A 24,705-nucleotide genomic window follows, 5' to 3' on the forward strand; every position below is an offset into this window, starting at 1 on the left:
TTTTGATGTTTTTATGGCCTGTACAGTTTATAACGATCGCTGCAACCTTGGCCGAGTCGACGAGGTAATCTTTGGCGCTAACTCACTACTGCCTTTTACGAATGTCGGTTAATTTGTTGCACTGGTTTAATTACGATGCAGTAACCATGTTACAAGGTTTTCAAAAACTGGACAATCGAGGTCAATGCTATACTATAGCTTGGAGCTTATAATGACAATGACGGTCTATCATGAACCAACGTAAAACACCCCTGCGTAGCTAGCACGGGGTTTCCCAGTCGATTCTTCGGAAGAAAGTAATGGCAGTTTCTTTCCCATGTCTACATATCTTATTCCCGAGCATGGCACCACCCATCGACTTGAGTTTCAGTGGACAAAGACAAGAAACTCTTTCCATAGCAACCATTAAAGCAACGGCAATAATTTTTTTTGACATTTAGTTTCTTGGTTCTTTTTTTTTAATTATGGCACCTCAGCTATAAAACCATGGCCAGTGTCGAGTAAATGGCGGCAAATTAAAAAAATCGACGTGTAGCAACCTTGTCTATAGCCGGAATTATAGTTTTGATCTACGAAATGCGAATAATAAAAACTGAGGAACTTTATTGTTCGTAGTTTGTAGATCAAAACTATAATTCCGGCTATAGACAGGGTTGCTATACATCGATTTTTTGAATTTGCCGCCATTTACTCGACACTGGCCATGGTTTTATAGCCAAGTGCCATAATAAAAATAAAAACAGAATCAAGAAACTAAATGTCAAAAGCGGATCGTCATGCTTGACATATAGATTTTAAAAGCGAAAGATATCGAGATGCGAAAGAAACTTTTACTCCAATGTTTTTCCGGTAAAACTGTCAAAATTTAGTTTCTTTCGTTTGTCTACGTGCTTGTGCTAGCTATGCTGGTGTTTGACGTTTTCTTCTTAAAGTAAAAATTTAAACGCCGATGAAGAAAAAGCATTAGCAGTCAGCACCCGAAGAAAGACGTAGCTCTTTTCGATAGAGTTATTTAGACATAGAAACAAGCACAATTTTGAGGAAACAAAAACAAGCATATTTTTTCATATTTCATGTTTTATTATCTACTAGGTACTAGGTGCACTTACTTAACTAGTACCTAATTCAATGCAGTTAAATAAACTAATAACATATAAAATAATAATAATTGTAAAAGCAGTTTTGCTTATCACAAGGACATTATGATAATATTTCCCAATCCTATCCAGTATCCATATTATTTTTCCATTTGAATAAGTAGTGCTCAAGTTGAGTGGGTGTAATGTAGATTTATGTCGCAGATGTGATAAAAATATTGTTTTGTTTTTCCACCAGTTGTCTAAGCCCTTACTCCTTATATTCTAAGGGTTAAATATTGTAGTTTAAGCCGCTTTGAAAGGCTACCCTTGAAGGCTTTACAAATCAGAAATAAGAGGTAATGTAAATTGAATTTTTAGTTATTTAATAATCATCATCGTTCAATGCTATCATTGAATAGTTTCCACGTCATTAGAATTTTAAAAAATGTATGGGATTTGACTTAAAAGGCGTCGCTGAGTGACATCAAACATGGCGATTGCGGTGCCTTCTGGCGAATCCTATGTACTTTAGTCGATATTACACTACACTATTTCAGGGCATATTAGTTAGGACTTAGAATAAGCGTAGCCCCGTGCAAGATAATTAAGGTATCTTTACTTCCTAAATCCACTGCCCTACAGTAGAGTAAGGCCCCCTGAATATACTCGTAGTGTAGTGTAAGATTTTCTTTGTGGAATAAGTGAGCTTTGACAAGCCAAAGGAAGTTTTTCAAAGCATTTTCAATAAACTACTACAGCGTAAAATCTCTTACTTCACTTAGTTTAACATAACTATCGTATGCATTAAACGAGAAAGCATTTTTCTTCGTACTATATAAAAGTTAAACTACTAGGCTCGCATGGCGCGGCGAAGGTCGGCTGAAAGGGTTTCAGCGTCCACTCCAAGGGGTATTCACCCTGCGGCGCTCTCGCCATCGCCACCCCGCGGCCCGCGCTACGGACAATAACTAGCCGGAGCCCGGGGCTGCTAGTAGTTTTGCTTTTGTATGTACAAAAGTCAAGCGTAAGATTAAATTTGACAAATGTTACGTGGGAGAGCCATGCTTCGGATACGTGGGAGAGCCATGCTTCGGCACGAATGGGCCGGCTCGACCGGAGAAATACCACGTTCTCACAGAAAACCGGCGTGAAACAGCGCTTACGCTGTGTTTCGCCGAGTGAGTAAGTTTACCGGAGGCCCAATCCCCTACCCTATTCCCTTCCCTATAAAAGGCCGGCAACGCACCTGCAGCTCTTCTGATGCTGCGAGTGTCCATGGGCGACGGAAGTTGCTTTCCATCAGGTGACCCGTTTGCTAGTTTGTCCCCTTATTTCATAAAAAAAAAAATGTTCTGCTTGTGCAACCTTGGGAAATCCATGTTTAATGTTTTTGAGCGTTGTGGTTGCGACAGTGTAGTGGTATCGGAAACTGTTAATAGGAATATTCGAACATTTTCGCCACCTCTAATGTCTGTTCGATCGGAGTCTTCACTCGTGCGTTACGAGAAAATGTCCCTGAGAGTCCCTCATTGATTTGCTTGTGTTGTTCGTATTGTAAAAACAGAAAACAGTTAAACGATATTAGCAATAAGTAACCACTCATTCCGCCGCCTTTGAGTTACTGCTTTTAGATCCATGCGAAAGTGTGTCTTGCTGTCTGTCTGTTACCTCTTCACGCTTAAACCGCTGAACCGATTTTGATGAAATGCGGTATAGAGATACTTAGAGGCGTAGGAAAGGGCATAGGAATTTTTTTATTCCGGAAAAATGTGCGGTTCCCACGCGATATACGAATGTCTGCGCAACGGAGTTGCGGGCGTCATTTCTTGTAAGTACTAAGTAGTAATCCAGACTGGCGCCTTTTGTGTGCTCCATCTCATCATCAGATCCATCGCATCATACATGTTACTTAATATGTAAGCCTTTACAAGGACATTATCGCTGATGTAAAGTGCCGACGCAGACTGGCGTCAGGCGTCAGGCGGCAGGCGGCCATGTTGATAGTGTTGATACTGCGGGTCAAGTCAAGCTGCTAATTATAACTTGGTGTAAATATAGACTTATTAATTTAGGGCAAAAAAAAAAAATTCAAGCACTGAGCAAACTAAAGATGATGTAGAATTGTAGAGAACACTCAATCATGTGAGCTTTTAAAAAAATATTTTTTCGTCGGAAGTTTAAAATACATATTATTATATAATAATAATGATGTTTTAAAAAATTCTCGCGAAAAGAGCCCTCAAAATTTCATCCGAACATACTTACATACATACAGAGCAAGTTAAATAAAAGCTTTTAAAAATTCTAAAATAGATATTGTGTAGTTAGGCTTGGGGTGAAATCAAATGAGTCCCTTTTAAAACCTCTTGGACACCCTCGCGCTTACTGGAGTCTGGAGTAGGTTGTAGGTGTCCGCGTCAGGTAGTTGTCGTATCAAACCATAAAGCAATGTGAATGCACAAAATGTATTTGATAAGAACACATTGTTTTAAGCGACCCGTAGTTTGAACACCTGCGCATTGCCCGAGTATTGTCAAAGGGTTTCTGATAGAGCACACAAACTACACTTTTTACTGCCTTTTGTTAAAAGTTTACATGTTTATGGGCAATTAATGTTTAATTTGATAAACACTAATTATAATTATTTACTGTGCAATTGTAATAATGGATTAAAAATATGGTAGTATTTTTCTACCGAGAAATGCCAGATAAACCCAACAATATCAACATGTCGCATGTCGTAGTCGCCTTCCATCAGGCCCGCGTCTGGTCATTCAATCTCGAACGAGTCAATGAAATATCTCTCAATACTAGTGATAGTTTGGTGTGAGGTGGGCCAGGCCCGCCATATACGGCGCGGGCGTCGAACCCGCTACCCACTACGCCGCCGCCGCTAACGATGCACCTACAGTTGCCGAGCTAATGGTCTCGGCTTGTTCATTATCATCATCAGCTTTACTTGGTTGCATACTGCATAGAAAGAGTTCTATAAAACAATAGAAGGATAAAGAAAATCTGTTATTTTGTCTCCAAAATCTCTATGGGTTTGCTTCTGCTGTGGTTCTTCAAATTGTTTTGCATTTTGACTGTGCTCATGCTGAGCCTTCTGAACACAATATTACGATTATTCTATTTTAAGCTAATAAAAAATTCATGGCAGACAATGCACAGATAGTATTATTTCAGCAGATTGTTGGATTTACGTGAACATCAATTTGCCATAGAATATGAAAATTATGAAGATTGGAGACGATAAATGTGTTATGTGACATAGTATCCAAATAGAAGCAAAGTTTTGCTGTACAAAAAAATCTTAAAAAACTACTTTTGCTTATAACTTATTCAAGCATCCAAGTTCCAAGTTCACCCAAAGCGTCACCGTGTCCACACTAAATCAAGATAGAGTAAACTAAACAACGCGACAAAGAAGCCGATTAGCATAAACTGCCCGAAGTGCGCCGTAAACATCGTATTTTATTGGGCTAATTTACATTATTGTAACGATTCAATGGGTTTTCGGTGACAGAGCATAAATCTATGTATCGAGTTTCCTCGAAGGTTCGAGACATTCCACCGTAGTCCGTGAGTAGTTAATAATTAATGTGAAAACTTCGTTGGCGAAGTGGTGTATTCTGTGGAATGTAAAGGAGATTACACCGTGGACGCGGTGTAGGGGAAGAAGTTAATGTATACCTACTGTTTGGTTTTCATACTTCTAACGGATTTCTAGGAGTGCAACACGTTGTGTTTTTTCATCTGTGGTCGTAGGGTAACCAGGCGAAAAGAAGAATTACGTAGTACCATTTGCTGAAAAAGGATTAAAGAAGTCTGTCCGCAAAACCATAAAAGGCATCTTGTACATGTTGTCTATATAGTCATTCAAAACTATCAACCATGATTCGTCGTATGAGTGCAATCATCAATCGTCATTGTACGATGGAAATCCCGCACAGGGCGACCACTTAAGGCCACTTTTCCTGTCAGCAAGTTCTCCAACATTGCTGCATTTTAAGTCGTTGGGTCCTCTACGTTGTATACATGAGTTATGTTTGATTACCAAGATTGGGAAGCTGTCTTATGTCTACAGCACAATCGACGTCGAACATTTTGTACAATGTCCATCATGTTATTCATGGGCCAATGTACAGATCTCGCATAGAACTTTTGAGTATGCATTAGGTTAAGGGACACAGCAGCAATAATGTATTTTCTTATAGCTGACGGCAGCTGTGGATCATGACGATTGCTATAGAAAGACGTGCGTGCTATAATTTACATCTTTTTATTATAGCTACCTTGTTGTGTTACAAGCCCTTTAGCCTGTATTAACAGATTTATATTTAACCAAGTGAATCCCCTCAATGGAACATGTCGATAGGATGTAGAGTCGCTAACGCTTTAGCCGTCTCCCGCGTTTCCGGCGATTGGCAACACTGCTTTATATTCATTTACAATGTTGCCAATGTCTATTTCCTTGTCACTAGTAGGCTATAAGGTAATTCACAAGGACAAAATATGTTTCCGTGCGGTGACCGAATAGATGTCCTATACCGCCTATAAGTTATCAAGCTTAAGTAGACACGCTAAGAAGTTAGATCATACATCCATGTGCCTAAAGCAGGCAAGTACGCCTCTTTTTCTGGAGAGAAGTCGTTCATATAACATTTTTCGGGACTTTACGGTATTGGTTAAGACTACTGGAGTTCTATTATAGGTCCTTTATAAGTCTGTAATTAGGTACTCTATATTTTAAGAGATAAGGAACGTGGATGGTCCATGGACCGAAATGCTTGTAAAATGAATTGTAGTGTTTGTGTCACCTCCCTCCTATACAATGTTAGCATAAGTTGTTCATAAGTCAGTCAATAAAGGATATTCGCGAGTAAACACATCTTTAATTAGAATCCCGAATCCCGTTCTATATTTTCTAGTCACATCAATTGAAACTTGCAAAAGTTTATAATAACTGAATAGAGCCACAGGCCACTGTGATAGTATGTTGATACATGTAGGCGGGAGTCGGGACGGATGTCGTTTTAGGTCATAGTTATAGCGCATGATGTAACATCAGCTGTCCGTCTGTCTGTCATATTAACACTTATCGAGTTACCTTGTTTGGAAGATGGTATAACTAGTTTAACATTTCAATTTAGAAGTAGCTCCTTTTTACTGAAGTATCAGTTTTGTTTGTAGCCACTGATTGCAAAAGCAGTAAAACGGGAACTTTAAAATATTCTCGGGAAACGGGAACTTTAAAATTGATTTTTTGTAAAGACATATATAATTATATAACTGTATAATTATAATGATAAAAATATTATTGTATGTTTTTATTGTTATTCAAAAATGGATTTGGCCATGCAGTCAGCGGTGCATGCATTTTTAATAAACTTTGCAGTAGCAATAACGATTCGTAAAGCTCGGAACATTCCATGAGTTCACTGGGTCGAGGTGACCGATACATTTAATATACTATATCCGTTTGTATGTGTGTGTGTGTAGATTAAAATGTGTGACCTTTGGAACCCTCTGACCGTGGATCCGGCCGATAATCGCGAAAAATAAAGCAAATTGTGCCAAACGGCGGTCGGACGGAAACTGTTAAGGAAAACGAAAATAACTGATATGCAGCGGCCAGCGAGTAAAACAGTGTGGAGTGTGGGAATACTTGTGGCCTGTGGGATCCCCAGAGGAACATCATCTAACCAGTGAGTGTTTTACTCTCGTAACCAGGACGAATACTCACAGAACTGACGCACATGATGTACTCACTTTTTAGGGTTCCGTACCCAAAGGGTAAAAACGGGACCCTATTACTGAGACTTCGATGTCTGTCCGTCTGTCCGTCGGTCTCCAGGCTGTAACTCAAGAACCGCTATAGCTAGACTTCTGCAATTTTCACAGATTGTGTATATCTATTGCCGCTATAACATCAAATACGAAAAATAAAATAAACATTTAAGGGGGTCCCATACAAAATCACAATTTTTGTCAACTTTCGCTCAATAACTGCGCGACGACCGAATCAAGAAATTCCGTTACGAAAATAAACCTAACACCCCCCTACTCCGACCGGCCGTGCATTGTCTAATGCATAAAGTTAATATTCCTAGCGGAATAGAGCAACAATCTCGAGCTGTCAAACGAAACTTAATAAGTTTACTTTACTACTTACATTCGTTAAATCCATCAATAATATCAAACAAACAACACAACATGGCAGAACACACACGAAAAATTCACGATTTTCAAATGACTGACAAATATTCGTCGACCACAGATTGTATAATATTTTGCATTCAGAATGTGGCAAATTTATCGTAGATCATAACTAACCAAACTTCTTCATACAAAAGTAGTCTCTAAGTCGACGAAATACGTAATTCAATCGAACGAAAGAGCGCGGCCACATCCGGCCGCTTGGGTGTAGACGGAATGGCTGCAGTATAATCTGTGGCGGCCGGATCCGGCCGCTTGGGGATTAAAAGGTTAATAAGTTGATAAAAATGCTATGCTTTACGGCAGCAATCCCCGAGTGCCACTCGTATTTTTTTTCTTGTCAGAAAGTCAACTTACGTTGTTCTACTGTATTCGGTATTAGCAGCGAAGGGTATTAGCCAACATAGAAACAACATTTTTTTCAACGCGAGAACCGCCCCCAAGTCCTTCGAGTCAAGAGCCACACTAGTCACCACACAACACCGTCACGTCATAATCTCTCTAATACATCTCAACCGGCTATAGGTCGCAGGTCACAGTGGCATGCGGGTCTCTCAGACCACCCGCGACGGAGCCGACAGGAGTTGTTCATTGGTGACCATGGTTATGCGAACTTCAGGCCGTTTTGGACTTCGAGGTCCTTATAGCTGTGTAACTACAACTCTACAAGGATCTTAAAGAACTTACTCCGGCCATCATGAGGGAGAGGTTCATCTATTTCACACTCGCGCTCGGCGTGAGTATCTCCTGTCAATAAAGTAGTAAAGTGTCAATTGCACGCTTCTGAGCTCAGCGTTGCCAGATTTTGTTTGTGCCAAGTCGGGACTTTGGAACTTTTTGAGTGAAAAAGCGGGATTCTTCAGTCAAAAGCGGGACAAAGTAAAAAAGCTATAATATTATAATCAAAAGTTTTTTGTATTTTTATCATTTTATTGGCGTTAAAATAACGTTCACGTGACAATTGATAGCTAAAGTAGACAAAGAAAATCCACCCCTCTACCTCCCACAGTCCATACTCTTATCTTCATTACGCACCTTTCTTTCTCAGCACGCTGCGCGCTGCACGTACGCTTGGGCTTTCCCCAAAAAGCGGGACTGAGCATGTCCCGCGCGGGACATTTAATTTTGATGAAAAAATCGGGACGTCTGGCAACACTGCTTCTGAGTGATGTCAATTTGAGTGACAACTTACAACAGCTACATCCTTGTAGGTTTGTGGAAAATACTCTGACCACTATGAATATCTCTTTTTAAGCAATTACACAGATTTTCGTCTTTAAACAGTAAGTTTACCAAGAATGTTTAGTCAACTGGTAATGTCCCGTTGCGTGCGCTCTCATGGCCACCGCGCCGTTCGTCTAAGCTCATATTTACCGTCGTCTGATGCTGATAGTTTAACGACAATGTTTATGATTCTACGCCGCCTACCGGGAGGGGTCTAGCTGTCTGTCGGGAGAGGGGCGATGGTCCCACTGTTTACAGGAAAGGGTCACACTGACACCGAATTTAAACTTTGCAGTTAAAAACCAGACACCTTGATAGTTGTTAGGGCTTTACGCGGTACGTCTAGTTTTAAATATAAGGGACCAATAATTACAATTATTATAATCATTTTTTTCCCTTCTTTTATTTAGCCAACACCTCACTATAATTCCGCAATCACCATAAATAGCAGCAATCGGCGAAGCGGTAATTAAGATGCGCGCGCGCAGTGATAAGGCCAGTCACGGTCTAGTGATGGGCACCGTCGTTATCGAAACGATTAATCGAATGAGCGGCTCTGAGAGTTATCGACTCACGCTGTGTTGTGTTCTCGAGAAACATAATGACATACATGCATGGTGATTAGCGTTTTATTGCGGGCACTCTAGCGTGGATGAGTAGATTATGTTTGTACTTCTATGGTAGCTTTTTGTGTAAATGTTTAAATTTTTTTAGTGTTGCATATTTCATATTTGTAAATCTCCTTGCTTAATTATATAATACTTATTAGCGTTTTCTAAATTGTAAAAAGTAAATGGAGAGATTAAACCCCTTGGGAAAAGAGGAGTATAGATGAATGGTTTTCATTCCACATAATAATGTTTGATTTTTGAGTAACTCCTTAAGTTTTTATTTGACGTACTCGACTGGTCAAATAAATATTTGAGCAGCCGTTATTATTAATTTCAGTCGTCAGCAGTTTCAGAAGTAAATATTAATAAAACTCATTCATTCATTCATTCAACAAAGTTATACGTCTGTTTATTTTTTGCGGCGCGGTAGCCGCTAAATGTTGTGGATAGAGTTTCCGGTCGCGGTCGAAAAGCTCGATTCGTTCGAAGGCCACTGCCGACAATCTATATTTGGACACCACATCAAATGAATCACGTGTGCTAGTGATGGGTGTATCAATATCGATAGGTCATTTTTTATCAAATATAAGTTAGATTTTTAATGTTTTTTATATCTTTTTCTTGTGAACGTTGTTATGCGTGATACAACAATCCAAAGTAGGTATTAGGTACATAATGTACCTGTATAATAAACTAAGTCGAAGATAAAACTTAAAACACAGTTTCAGGCGCGCTCATTAACATAATATTACATATTCTACTTTTTCTATATTTTGACGTAATATTTTAAAGACAAGAAAAGGGCCATTTTTTGCGTTAGAAATATACTGCAGTTATGGTATACACAACCCTAACGGAAATGACATAATGTGACTTGGCTAATGTGAAAAGGCTGTACTCGGAAATGATGAGGTGTTAAATGTGTAGCTTCTTACACCTTTATTCCTCTTGTACGATTAGTAGGCTGCTTTTAAGAGGTTTGTTTTTACGTAATGGTTATTTTTTATAAATAAAAAAAATACTGAATTTGCGAAAACGTTACTAACATCAGTTTTTCTCTATTTTTTTTTCTATTGCCATGGAGTGTTTCTGTATTTCGAACCGAAAAACATTTGACTTTTTGGAAAGAACCGTATTTTTCCGGGATAAAAGTAGGCTATGTGTTCATTCAGGCTATGGACAAAGGAACGCTTCTTGGGCATGCACACTGGTTTTGGTTGCTGAAAAAGCCTGAATTAATAACTAGACTGGTTGACTTGGTTGGTAATTGCCAATTGGTATAGACTATAATACTCCCCACACCGGTTTCGGTGACGGTGGCCGGTTTCATTGAAACCAGACCAGGTACGCAGGAGTAATTTTTATAGTGCCCAAGTGTGTGCGCAGTACACAAGAGCACTCTCTATTCCTTTTACTCTCATAACCCAGTGGGACCGACACGACCGGCGAGAGATCAGGCGCAGGACCGACTTTTTACATGCCCATCCGACGCATGGATCATCTTACTTGTCAGACAATCAGGTGATCAGCCTGCATTGTCCTAACCAAACTTGGAAATAACATGTTTCCAACGCGGGATTCGAACCCACGACCTCCGGAGTCGAGACCGACGCTCTAACCACTAGACCACGGAGGCGTCAATGGGTATAGACTGGTTGTTAATTGAATGTTAGTTGATTCGTTAAATATCTGTTCATCTTTAAAACGAAAAATAACTTCATATTTATGTATCAAGATTCAAGATCATATTAAGTACTAAATGTTAAATGGCACGGGAACCGTATATTTTCCCGAGATTATAGTAGCCTATATTTTTCACCAACTATTTTATCTGTGCCTTTCATCAAATTCAATCTAGTAGTTTTGGAGTTTATGTAAAGATGCGAATATTACATAGGTTAATATTAGAAGAAATATAATGTGAGGTATCTAATATATAATAATATAGATCAATGTTGTATCTTGATGAGCACAAACAAGCCGACATTGAGATGATTGCAATGATTATACGTTTTAATGACGACCATGTTGCTGTGATGAGATGATGACTCATACTTTGTGATTCTGTGCAATTTCCATATTAAATAGTTTTAAAATTATTTTTATTACGCAATAACTACTAATTATTCGTTTTATTACTTCTTGGAATATAATTATTTAGCACATGATATTTTAGAGAAAATGTGACTGAGTACCGAGTAGTGGCTAATAGACTCTTAGACAAGAAATTGTTTGCGTTTTTACGGTATATTAATACAAGATGTTAGTGTAAACACCGTTGTCCTTGAAACCATCAAATGAGCCCGTCAAAATGAATAACACACTGTATTTATAACCGCAGTATTTATTTTGTTAAATATTTAAATAAAGAATCTTAAATAAATAAAGCTTAGTTAAGTTATCGTAAGAAAGTGCAACAAACTTTATTTTAATAAAATTATCGATATCGTCCCAACACTAGTTACACAAATAACTAAGTTTATTTGCACATTTAACTGATTTCGATTATCATAAAAACTGAGTGACTCAACACTATTATGATCATGTTTTTGTCGATACAACCATAATAGGTACCTAGTCTAGTTTTAAATGTTTTTATTATATTTTCGTTAAAAAATAAATCACGATTTACATTAATCTTAGTTATATATTATATGTAACAATACCTATCTCGTGACTATAAAAAATATTCAATTAGTCATTTATACTTGCAAATATAATAAAAACTTAAAGAATGTCAATTTGCAAAAAAGTTGATAATATTAAGTTACCAAAACAAAAACAATAATTATTTTACTTTTTTATAGTACTCTACTCTTTCGTTCACCCGCAAAAATATTGCTATCGCTCTCTTATCAATAATAATTATTATTATCACATACCGGCGAAAGAGACAACTATAGCTTGAATTGAAACTGATCTTTCTCAAGGTACTAGGCCACCATAAAATTGTAAGAGTTTTGCGATTGCATTCCGAGTCCCAAGTTCCAACCCACTCGCTGACGGTTTACGGGCTAATAAAAGAGCAAAGGGATCGCCTGATGTAATGTCTATGACTTTACGGCCCATAGACAAATTGAGACCGTAAACTAGTGATTTCCAAGCGTGGTATTAAAGTGGTATAAAGTTATAGGGGTGGTAAATAGTATAAGGAAGGATTAAAGTTATGAGAGTTTTAATGAAATATTTAAAGCGCGGATCAAAGCTAAAAACTATAAAGAGCTTTGTTATCTTTGTTAATCTGGAATAGACTGTGTTAAAGTTAATCCAGGGTTAAAAATCACGTCACAAAATTGATCTACTCTTCATAACTACTACTGTTTACTTCGATATTGCAGCAGTCGGGCAAAAACTTGATTTATGTTGTCTGCCCTATTCCTCATATTTATGAAAGAGAAAACTTAATGTTTAACTCGAGGTGGACAATTATAGGAATCACGAACATTTATTTACAGACAAGTAGTCGAGATGGTGGTAAGAGTGGGTATAAAAGTTCCTGCACATTCTATTCTAACAAAAATTAAAATAATGTTGTGTGATTGATTACTGATTTGTGATTGTCATAATATTTAGAATGTCAAAATCATTACCTCCCACTTAGTGGTAGTCGGTCAAGGAGTGCGTGAGGGCGGGCCGCGGGAGTATCGTGCACGGTGCAACAATGCCTACAGCCTAATCACTAATGTCTGAGATTGAATATTTGCGTACAGACGCCGCCGCGCGCCGGTCGTTCACCCGCCGAACTTCAGCGTTTGATGTGCGCCGCGAGTAACAGGCGGAAGCGGGAAACAAATAATATTATATGTATATACATCTTCTCTTTTTCACAGGGTGTAACAAAACTGAGTGATAATACTTTAGGGCAGGGGTCGGCAAGTAATTTTAGATGAGGTCCGGATACTGTGGGAAAATTTTAACGAGGTCCAGAAAAAAACACACTTGTCCTATCTATGTGTTCATTGATACTTGGTATAACATACATTATAATATTTCGCGGTCCGAGATTCGACCTTCCGCGGTCCGCCTGTTGCCTACCGCTGCTTTAGGGTGTGTGTGTGTCCCTCAAAGTAATTTTTTTTAACTTTGTATGGGAAAAACCATGACGCTCGGGCGCTTGCCCATACAAAACACAAAAAAAGTTATTTTTTCAACGTTACTTTCACAGTAAACTCTATACAATAATATTATGTAACACATATTAAGGGACACATACATATCCTAAAGTTTTCGCACTTTGTTTTGTTAGACCTTGTAAATATATTTCCTCCTAAAAATATATATCCACAGCCGAATATATAACCTACCCCTTTTTGGATGTCGGTTAAAAAGCGACCGTACTTTAGCAGCACTAGTCCTGACTCCTGTCGCTATCGTCTCTAGTCTCTACCTTGCGCCGCGGCTGCGAGTGGTTCTCGGCTCTAGTGTGCGGTGTGCGATACCAACATAATTGCGCCGTCTAATGCGATGACTTAGCGTGCAACAGACAGAGACGGGAATATTAATATTATCGCATTTAGGGTCATCTAAGTTATAGACCGCGGTAGGTGATGACATAGACCATAGTAGTAGATATGATATGGGTTTTATTAATATGTAGCCATGAACATACAAAAATAAAAATAAAAAAAATCCACAGCCGAATATATAACCTCCTCGTTTTTTGAATGTCGGTTAATAAAATTGTGTGAAACAAGTATATTATGCATTACTTGTATTGCATTATAATTTGTTGCATCATGTTTGAACCACAGCCATTCAATAATTTAATACTACGTTTATGAACGTTTTAACTTTTAAGTTTAAACTTCTCGTGGTCTTACACAACATCAATCAAAATATTTTCGAGTAATTATCCTGCTAATCTATTTCTAATAGAATATTATTGTCTTACGGCCGTTCCCAATATTTGATCTATCTCTGGTTTTGCCCTACTAGAGATAGGAATAGCTCACAATTGACATAAAATATATGTCTCTAATGTCTAATGTGAGTTATTCCTATCTCTAGTAGGGCAAAACCAGAGATAGATCAAATATTGGGAACCGCCGTTACACATTTGCGGTTGTGTTCTCGTTCATATTTTCTTCCCAGTATCCAATTCATGTTAACGATCCTATTGTAATGATACTACAGCACCACATTTTTAGACAAACTAGGTTCAATATTGACGTTAAATAAAACAATGTTATAATTTAAAAGATCCCTATATTAAAAAAAAAAACATACAATCGCGTCGGTGCATAAAGTGTCGCTAGTCCCCTAACTTCTCCAAAAAATGAATGTTCTAAATTCAAACGTCTCTTTCCTCATTCCAGGCGTCTATGGACCTGCCCCCGGACAAGGCGAAGCTGCTCCGCAACTACGACCTGGAGAAGAAGTGGGAGATCATCTGCGACCAGGACATGGTGGTGGCCAAGGACTCTCCCGCGCACTACCTCAACCGGCTCCGGACTTACCTGGATCCGAAGGCGTCGAGGAGTCACCGGGTAAGAGATTTACATGCCTATGTCCCAAAAGTCAAAACACGTGGCATTAATGGCCCGTGACCTGCTCCAGAATCACGGACTTCGCAATTAATGGGAGAGACGTTTTAAAATCAGGCTGGTTTTATCGTTAAGCGTTTCGGCAGCGCCGAAAGATGTATGGAGGTAGTAGTAGCGTTTTAAAGTCTCCAGCCAGCCTCAGTGCCTTTAGCTCGATGTTACGTGTCCACTGCTTCGTAGTTTGGCTAAACGATTGTACTTGCTGTCATGTTTACAAAATGCCGGCGAAACACCGGTGGAGCTCCGAGGAATCGTAAGCAAAGCAAGCTCGCTTATTAGCACAGAATTCAATACGTACATCAAGTGAATCGACCAATACTTACTGGCCATTTCGTACTGCGTTATTCCTATGCAGAGGAGCAGCTGAGCTAAGCTGCGTGGTGAGGAATGTGTTTCTGAGATTCAATGATTTTATTGATTTCTCATAAACAATTCCTCCCAACTCAACTTTGCTCAGCGCCAAAGAGTCAAGAACCCTGTTAGTCATTTCATCGCCCGTAAAATTCTTTAGGGAGCTGTAACTCTAAACTTCTGAAACGAAACGTTTGCTATCCTACGCAAATTCTTACGTCCTTGTCAATTTAAGTAATGCCACGAATCGTTTTGCTCTACCTAGGCTTTAGCTTTATATTATAGGTTTAATATTAGATCTACAGCTGAATGTAGACCGTACAAAGGTACAGTTTAATACAATCGATAACTGTACTGATGTTTGTATGTATGTATGTATGTATGTCTATACACAGTACCGTTCTGCAGACAATGGGTGATATATCAGGCTGTGTCCCAGTGGCGCTGGGACTATTGTATGTCCCAGATACGACTTGTGTGGAGACTGAAGAAGTCTATTTATAGTATGCTAGGATCATTGTAGAGGAAAGCTTGTCCTTTGTGATTAAGGCGACGCCGTGTTAAAGTAAAAAATCGTTATGGATATGTTTTAGATCGCTCGTTTTCTATAAGAGGTCGGCCCGGAAGAAACAAGAAATGCAAAGGGCGTAAGCGACAAAATGGTTTTTGTCGCGTAATTTAAAAACCATAAATATATTTCATATAAGCAAATTATGGTGTATGCTTGAACTAATCTATGTACAAATTGGAAGCTTATCACTCTCCTCTGTTGGCAAAATTAGAATCCCTGTTTTCATAGAGGTCTTTTTGATTATTTATTCTGTGTTATAAAAGTTGACCAATCGTGTTATGCTACTCGTATGGGTAATTCAAAGATAAAGACATGATGAATACTGACAATGAACTTTAATTTCTTAGCTTTAGTAATTGTTGAGAAAAATCGATATCGCTGCAGCCAAATTATCAAGGCGTCACCTTTAAACGGATATGTCTTTGGGAATTGAGATCGAGAACAAAACCGCGTGTAATTTGCAAACGAATTCGTAGTAACACAGGAATCTGCATGAGCGTACAAACATGTACAAGCTTCTGCGAAAAATATGTAGTAACAATGGATGAACGTACGAATTTCTTCGAAAAATTCGTCGTAATAGTCGATTAATGTGCGATTTTGACGTGTTCTGCAACCGATCTTTGTTATTGTTGAATGTGTGAATGTAAGTAAAGGGTTTGCCAAATGGTTTCCACTTTCCGATAGCTTCTATAGGTTAAACCGAGTGTGCAATTGGGATGTAGGATCGACAGACCAATCGCGATTCGCGATACATTCATATTATGTACTTTCTCTTTGAAGGTGTTTGGCTTGAGTATATGCTACATAATCTTAAGGGTGGGTTGCACCAACTTACTTTAACTATAACTTTAACAAAATGTCAAATGATCTGTCAAATCAGTAAAATGGAGGCCGTATTTGACGATAACCTTAACCTTATAGTAACAACGCCTCTGGTGCAACTAACCTAACTCTGGCATAACTTACCTTTCAAATTACTGTCATTAAAACAATTAAGTAGTCCTGATAATATTGTTTTGATATCATTATCAACAAAAATTTGACCAATCAGAACGTGTTTTGTCAATTGCGTTTATGAGTATACCAATTTGTTGTTTTATTACATTGAAACTCTTAGTGTTTTATTAGCAGTATGAATAGGTACGTCGCCCCCCCCCCCCCCCCCCCCCCCAAATATAAAACATAGTATAAATCGTATACTTAATTAAACTTATATACTTAGGGAAAAATAAAATTATATTATGTATTAAAGTTGTTAAATGCAGATTATTCGCAATGACTAATCTTTCCTGTTATGCTCAGGGGGTAAACTGTTTACTATTTACATAAAATTATGTTTAATCAACTAACATTATAGGGAAGGATTGAGGGTTGAGACTTGGGGGTGGTGTACTGGCAACACCTGTCTAGGTCAGCGGATCGTAACCAAAATTTATTTTAATATTTCATTCCAATAATTTAAAGCTTAATGAAATCGATTGAGTTCTCTGTAGTCCAGTTCATAGACATAAAAATTAAATATATACAAAGTATTTGATCTATAATCTAGAAGGCATAGGCCTATCCTCAGTTCTCAAATCATAACTCCTCCGGTCTTATCCTTGCAAATGTATAAATATCCCCAACCGTTTGTCAATTGTTTAAATACATAATATACAAAGATCGGTATTTGTATACATTCGGTATACGCTAATATGATATTAAATACCTCACAAATTGTTATAACAAGCGTGACTCACTGAAGATGAGTAGGTCTTGCGTCACCCATTGTTACTGCTATACATAATGTAATATATACATATACACAGATATACAATAGCCGGCTGCGAAAACAGGAAGGTGGACGAGAAACTGATTGCCAGTTTCCCACCACCATCATCATCATCAACTTTAAATAGTTTAAATCTAATGTATATAAAAATGGATTTTTAAATGTGTTAGTAACACTAATACTCGAAAACGTCTGAACGGATTGGGCTGATTTTAAGTTTTAAAATATTCGTAGAAGTCCAGGGAAGGTTTTAAAGTGACACGAAGTTCACCGGGACAGCTAGCAAGATCTAAAAGGCAACAAAGCATCGAAGTTCATGGAAAAGACGACATTTCTGAACTATGTTGCCCTGAAATTCCCGTATCGCCTGAAAACTGTACATTGCCCGAGACTCCTAGTATCTACTATCTACATTCTACATACCAAATTTCATCCATATCGTTTTAGCGGTTCCGACGTGAAGAGATGACTGACAGTCATAATTAACTAGAATCATGAGGAGTTTTTAAGGTTATACAGTATACACTCATACCAATTAATGTAAATAGTATTTATACCACGGAGGTGTAGACGTGCTTTTCAATCCTTTTAAATTCTAGTATGGACTCCGCTAAAGTTATCCACTTCACTAACATAATGAGCTGGGGTATATGGATAGTCAATAGCTATTAGCTACTAACTAGTAGGAGATTTGAAGTAGAGCAACTCACTCGAGGTATAGCCACTAGACAAGACCGAGGAGAGTGCTCGAGCACGGGCACTCAGGAATAGATGTCACATACACCAGGTTCCCGATTCTCGAGCCTCGAATGTTTCAAGCGAAGCGAGCGAATGAGACAGCATTGTAATTTGTACGCATGCTAGAGATAGCCTGCAATTACTACAATCGATACGTCTTTAGAATCAGGCGCCAGACTTATTACCAGTGAGGAATTTTCGAACGAAAAAATGGTCATATTTTTATGGTTATTATACAGTATGTACAATGGCTGGGCGAGTAAATTAAACACAGGTTACCGTATGACTGAACACTACTACTCTGGCGACGACTGGTGAAGAAGTGAGTGTCGCTCCCTCGTCTGGCGACCATCTCTTGCTAACCACACTACCATTGTAGGCGTGTCCATCTTTATACATATTATTATTTAGCAGCTTTGTTCGCCAATTCGTTATCATACAACGTGAACGACATAAACTAGCGAAAAAGTCCACAAAAAAGGCAAAACCTACCAGCTTACCACCTTTTATCACGATGTCTGTTATAACTTGTACCATACGAATATGAAGTTGGCTGATCACATGAGTCATGCCGAATTGTGTGGACTGTGGTCACAGGGAAACTTTCTCGTAATCGGTATGATCTTCTTGCCGCTTATGGATAACGCTTTAGCCGTATTTGTTGTACCCACACATTCTCCTCACTTCTTTGGCAACCAGTAAGGCTTTACCTTATTTATGTTAGTCATAGCAGAAAAGATAATATTTTTGATAGCAAAGCTAATAAAAAATGGTGGTGGTATACGTTGTAGAGCCATGCTTCGGCACGAATGGGCCGGCTCGACCGGAGAAATACCACGCTCTCACAGAAAACCGGCGTGAAACCGCGCAGCTTGCGCTGTGTTTCGCCGAGTGAGTGAGTTTACCGGAGGCCCAATCCGCTACCCTATTTCTTTCCCTACCCTCCCATATTCCCTTCCCTTCCCATCCCTACCCTCCCCTACCCTATTCCCTCTTAAAAGGCCGGCAACGCACCTGCAGCTCTTCTGATGCTGCGAGTGTCCATGGGCGACGGAAGTTGCTTTCCATCAGTTTGCTCGTTTGCCCCCTTATTTCATAAAAAAAGGTGACATGGCGATTGCGATGCTAATGTCAAATCGCATACATTATCGATTTTTAATGCGAGTTAACTAACCTTATCTTACTTAACGGGGAAAGCCACAATAAATCAGTGCAAGACATATAAGTTCATATTATGTTTCCTTCCATCTTTCTCTTCTCTCTTCTTCTTTCATCCTTCAAGTACATCTCTACTCCATCACACACATAATATCTATATTTCTATCTCTACTCCATTTAAATATGAATTCAACTGTTAACATGAGATCTAAAGTAGATATCGATATTCGCTTTCATGTGAAGCTATCTGGCTCACGTATATGTAACCATACATGGTACGTTATTAGGATTTCCGCGCGACGGACTCATTAGAAAGGCTGACGGTAGATTATTATAATTTGCCTTCGAAGTTGCAAAAACATCAGATGGGTTTGAGACAACGTAATCCGGCTTCTGCCCGGTTCTGAGGTTCCTTGACTGAGGTTTATCTATTCAACGGCGTTTTTTATTGGTTAATATTTTGATGTGAGTCAAAAACAAGTAGTCATGCTTGCTGATGATGAAAATGATGATGATGATGATGCTGGACGTTCCCCGGAAGTGTATTCGCTAATGAGATGCGGAGATACCGTTTCACTTGATACCAGAAACACTAACGACCAATTTGCACCATATGTGGGTCGATCCCGATGTGGGCTGCGCTAACTGCTCATCATCAGCAATTCCGATATCGAGCTTGATAACGCGATTCTCCCTAGAATTGGGCATTCGATTTATCTTATACTATGTACTGTAGAACATGGAAACATTGGAAGCCAGTTAAAATTTAGATCCATTCGTCGGACAGCCACAAAATATGTATAGTGCGACCAGGTTTATAAAGGTTTCTGATAACTTTTATTTTACAATAATCGTGTATATTTCTAAAGAAAAACAAAGATTTTTAGAACTACAATGAAATCAGTATGTAACTGTCCGACGCATTTTTTGATGTCTTATTTTGCAACATGGTACGTCAGCCGGTCCATACAGCCACACAGATGACAAATAGCCAGTAATCTTCGTCTTTTCCACTTGCAGAAACGGAAAATGGTCGGCGACTCGACGTCCACACAAGTGCTGCGGGACCTCGAGATATCGCTTAGGACCAACCACATCGAGTGAGTACAGATATTTCTGTTCTGTTCAGTGAGGCGGTACTATGCCGCCAGCGATTAGCTACAGGACAATAGACAGATGTGGCTACAAGCTGTAACAGAATAGAATACGTTTATTTTTTTCAACACACAACATATACAGAATAGAAAATAAAAAGTAAAAAGGACTTAAGCTATGTACAATTATAATTATTATAGGTATATGTTATGTGATGTCAAAAATTGGCCCCAGCTCAGCTATACGCAGCAAGCAAGCCTGCTGCACTGGTATTCTGCAGGGGCCAAAGAGTGACTTCACAACATAACATGCAGGGATAAACATGACCACAACAGCTACAACAGTAAAAATAATACAACAGTAAAATCAGTTATAGAATCAATGATGGGTTCGTGAACTCCTCAACATCACAAGTTTGGAAATGTAATTTCCAGGTGGGTGCGCGAATTCCTGAACGACCAGAACCAGGGTCTGGACGTGCTGATCGACTACCTGAGCTTCCGGCTGAGCATGATGCGGCACGAGCAGCGGATAGCGCTCGTCCGCAGCCAGTCCAGCGACGGCATCAACAAAGGTGATCTGCTGCTCCTCCAAATAGGAGTTCAATAACAGGACTGTTTCAAAATCGGCAGAAAGTCAAATCATGATAATAATTGTACAAATAGTAATTAACCAACTTTCCTAAGATTAACCCAAATCACACCTTTTGAAATTTGTCCAACCATTCAATCCTAGAGTTAGTTTAAATTCAGCCTTAAGTTAGCTTAATCTAACCTTGGGCTGTGAAGAGACGTGCGACGTCTAACCCTTAAGAGTCCGGGTGCCATCCAAATTCTCATACAAACGTAATACCAAGATCATTTCCCATACGAGAATATTTACCATATTTGTGTTATTATTCAGCTTAAGCTAGTAATTACCTAGGTTCCTGTACAAAGATTCACTGCAAAATATTTACATAATACATACCAAAAAATATGAACGAATACAATTTAGTAAGTATGTAAATATTGTTGAACCAAATCTAACTTTGAGCCCTAACTCTCAATGGTAATTTTCAAGTTTCTCATCATCGTCCACAGTAAACTCGACGACGTCCGAGTGCTCCGCGGCGGACACGTCAACATGGCGGAGGCGCGCGCGCAGTGCGGACGGCGAGGAGGGCGCGCGCAGCCCCTCCGTGCGCCGCCGCACGCGCCATGCCGCTCGGCTCAACATGGGCGCCAGCACCGACGACATACACGTCTGCATCATGTGCATGAGAGCCATCATGAACAATAAGGTAAGACGAGGGTTACACGGTCAGTCAGGCATCAGTACAGTCCATCAGTCTCAGACAGACGCCAGAATTGTGGTAGGACAGTACATTAAAAAAATATATCAGTCCGTCAATCACACGGTTTCACGATCATTCGTCATTCTGAATCAGACTGATGGACTGAACTGATGTCAGACTGACCGTATGACCTATAACTAAGTGAAAGGTGAGGAAAGGTTTTTGTGTATGGAACGGTCCGCTTTTATAAGGAACATCAACGGAGGTTGCATACTGGGTAAGCGACAAAAAGCGCTTGATTATCTTCAAACATATTTTGTTTTGCACTCGAATGCAGATGTAGATGAACGGCATTTGTACGTAAGAATGGGTGCGTGTGAACTGTGCGTGTTCAATGTTCAGGCTTAGAAACTTCCATCGTGTAAGCTCGAGAAGCATCCTTATATCCGCCGCACCGGCTCCGCCCGTGGTACATACATACTACATAGCCTATAGCACTCAGGGACACCTTAGCAATACATTGGTGAAAGGATTTTTGAAATCGGTCCAGTAATTCCTGATATTATCGCGTTCAAACAAACAAACTCTGAAGAGTTTTTTAATATTATAGTATAGATACATACTTGTAGTATGTGTTTTATTAGTAGTTATTGTATGTGTGTTGTAGTATCAGTCTTTCCCAAAGTGGGCGATAACGCCCCCTTGTGGTTGTGTGCGCTGAATGTCTAAGGGGGGCGGTGTGGGACCCAGAAAAAAATGGGGGCATTGTGTAGAGGCTTGGGGGTGATTTATTTCATTTGGATGCATTTTTAATTGAAAGAATGGGGGCGCTAAAACATAATTTGTTCTCAAAGTGGGCAGTAGACAAAATAAGTTTGGGAACCCCTGATCTGTATAAACTCCATTCCATTCCAGTACGGGTTCAACATGGTGATCCAGCACCGGGAGGCGATCAACAGCATCGCGCTGTCCCTCGTGCACCACTCGCTGCGCACCAAGGCGTTGGTGCTGGAACTCCTCGCTGCGATCTGCCTGGTGAAGGGCGGCCACCAGATCATCCTGTCGGCGTTCGACAACTTCAAGGAGGTTGTGGGCGAGCCGCGCCGATTCCACACCCTCATGGAGTACTTCATGAACTATGATACCTTCCATATTGAGTTTATGGTGAGTAGCTGGGGAACTTGTGTTCGGTATTCAAGGTCCTATGGTGTAATTACCAAAATTACTCTTTTAAGTATTAAGCAGGCCCTAAACGCAAGGGTGTACCTGAAAGTTTTGGCTGAGCAGGTCAACTGTTTAGGTAAACCGGCGCGTGTATGTTACAGAACTGTGCAGGTTTTATTCCAACTTTGTCTTACAGGTGTAAGTAACTGCACAGGCAAACCTTTACACCCTTGCGTTTACTGCCTGCTTTAAACGTTAAATTATGTTGCACATTTTGAGCGAATAATTGAGGATAACTTACTAAATACTAAGCTTTCAAAGCGTTTTTAATGTCATGTGAATTGATCATATGATGCGGGATTGACTCGGCTTAATGCCCAGCTAAACGCTCAATAGACACAAATGAAATAGATTATAAATAATACCAATTTATGTATAACCGAATGCAATTACCAAAATTCTTTGAAGAGTTATCCTGTATCTTAGAGATTGTGTTCTCTCTCACTCTATCTCTATAACATCCCTCTATCTCCGGCAGGTGGCGTGCATGCAGTTCGTGAACATAATCGTGCACTCGGTGGAGGACATGAACTTCCGAGTGCACCTCCAGTACGAGTTCACGGCGCTCAAGCTGGACGACTACCTCGAGCGGCTGCGGCACTGCGAGAGCGAGGACCTGCAGGTGAGCTGTTCGATCTGCTGAGCGTGACAAACATGCACTCTTGAAAAACTTTACCCTACTTCTGGCGCAGTCGTGCACATATGAAACAGATTAATTAAGCGCGAGTTATGAACTAGGTATTGCCAGCAACTTACACTGAGATATGTTTCTTCGTGACAGTCACATTTTTGACGTAAAGTGCTTATGGCAACCATTTAGTATTGAAATCTTCAGTTTTTTTTAAATTAATTTCTATTTTTTTCATCGCCAGGTACAAATCTCTGCGTACCTGGACAACGTGTTCGACGTGGCGGCGCTGATGGAGGACAGCGAGACCAAGACCGCCGCGCTAGAGAAGGTCAACGACCTGGAGGACGAGCTCGCACATGTGGGTACTCTGAAATACTCGTGCCTGAGGGCCCAGCCCTTCTGATATGTTAGCAATGATAATACATACATCTGTGAAAGTTTTAAATGATACACATTATTCAGGGTGTAACACATAACACTTTAGTATTAATTGTCTGTAGTATAGAGTTCACTGTGAAATTAGTGGCGCTGAAAGAGTTACATTTGACTTCCATGTTTGTTAAAGAATGGCCGCAGCGTCATGAGTTTGCCCATACAAAAAAAAAATATGAAGTATATATTTCAGCGCCACAACTTTCTCAGACAACTCTGTATAAGGGGTACGAATGACGTCACAATGTTGCAAACGAATGACGTCACTACGTTACAGGCGAACGAGCGACTGGCGGCGCTGGAGCGGGCGGCGCTGGCGACGCAGGCGACGCTGGAGGCGGAGCTGGCGCGCGTCACGCACGAGCGGGACCATCTCGCCGAGGCCCGCCGCCAGGTCGTCGAGGAGGTATGACGTCACACGTTGCAGCATAAGGAGGAGGCATTCATAGATGGCGTACCTACATCATTTGGTCGGATTATGTCAATTAAACGTTGTTTTATGTAGTGTTTCACTCTGCATAGCAAAAGGAGCCAAACGGCCGCGCTAAGCGAGATAATTTATTCCTAACTATAATTTAAGGAATTTTTTAACTTAAACATTAAAATATGCCTTTGAGTGCGACCATAAGGCTGTTTCACGACCATGTAATATCACCAAGAACTACATCGACATGATAAGATGTGGTTCTGGTGCTTGTCAGTCGCAGACTCGCAGTGGCGGTAAGGGTGGCGGTCAGCAAACTAAAGCAGTAATTGTCGTCACGGCATATTAGTTTATT

At 39.7% G+C, this 24,705-nt stretch overlaps 1 protein-coding gene across 2 annotated transcripts in view; it reads left to right on the top strand.

Annotated features, from left to right (window-relative positions):
- The window catches only part of LOC121732871 (formin-like protein), a 66,266-nt gene that overhangs the window by 32,641 nt on the left and 8,920 nt on the right, over positions 1–24,705 (top strand). For both annotated transcript variants that reach the window (XM_042122870.1, XM_042122871.1), the window contains exons 2-9: positions 14,449–14,619; positions 20,289–20,368; positions 20,798–20,937; positions 21,446–21,645; positions 22,555–22,803; positions 23,342–23,485; positions 23,736–23,852; positions 24,204–24,332. In XM_042122870.1, the coding sequence (XP_041978804.1) occupies positions 14,449–14,619; positions 20,289–20,368; positions 20,798–20,937; positions 21,446–21,645; positions 22,555–22,803; positions 23,342–23,485; positions 23,736–23,852; positions 24,204–24,332 (1,230 nt within the window). The remainder of the gene's footprint in view (positions 1–14,448; positions 14,620–20,288; positions 20,369–20,797; positions 20,938–21,445; positions 21,646–22,554; positions 22,804–23,341; positions 23,486–23,735; positions 23,853–24,203; positions 24,333–24,705) is intronic.

Source organism: Aricia agestis, chromosome 13 (genome assembly GCF_905147365.1).
Source record: "Aricia agestis chromosome 13, ilAriAges1.1, whole genome shotgun sequence".
NCBI classification, from domain to species: Eukaryota; Metazoa; Arthropoda; class Insecta; order Lepidoptera; family Lycaenidae; genus Aricia; species Aricia agestis.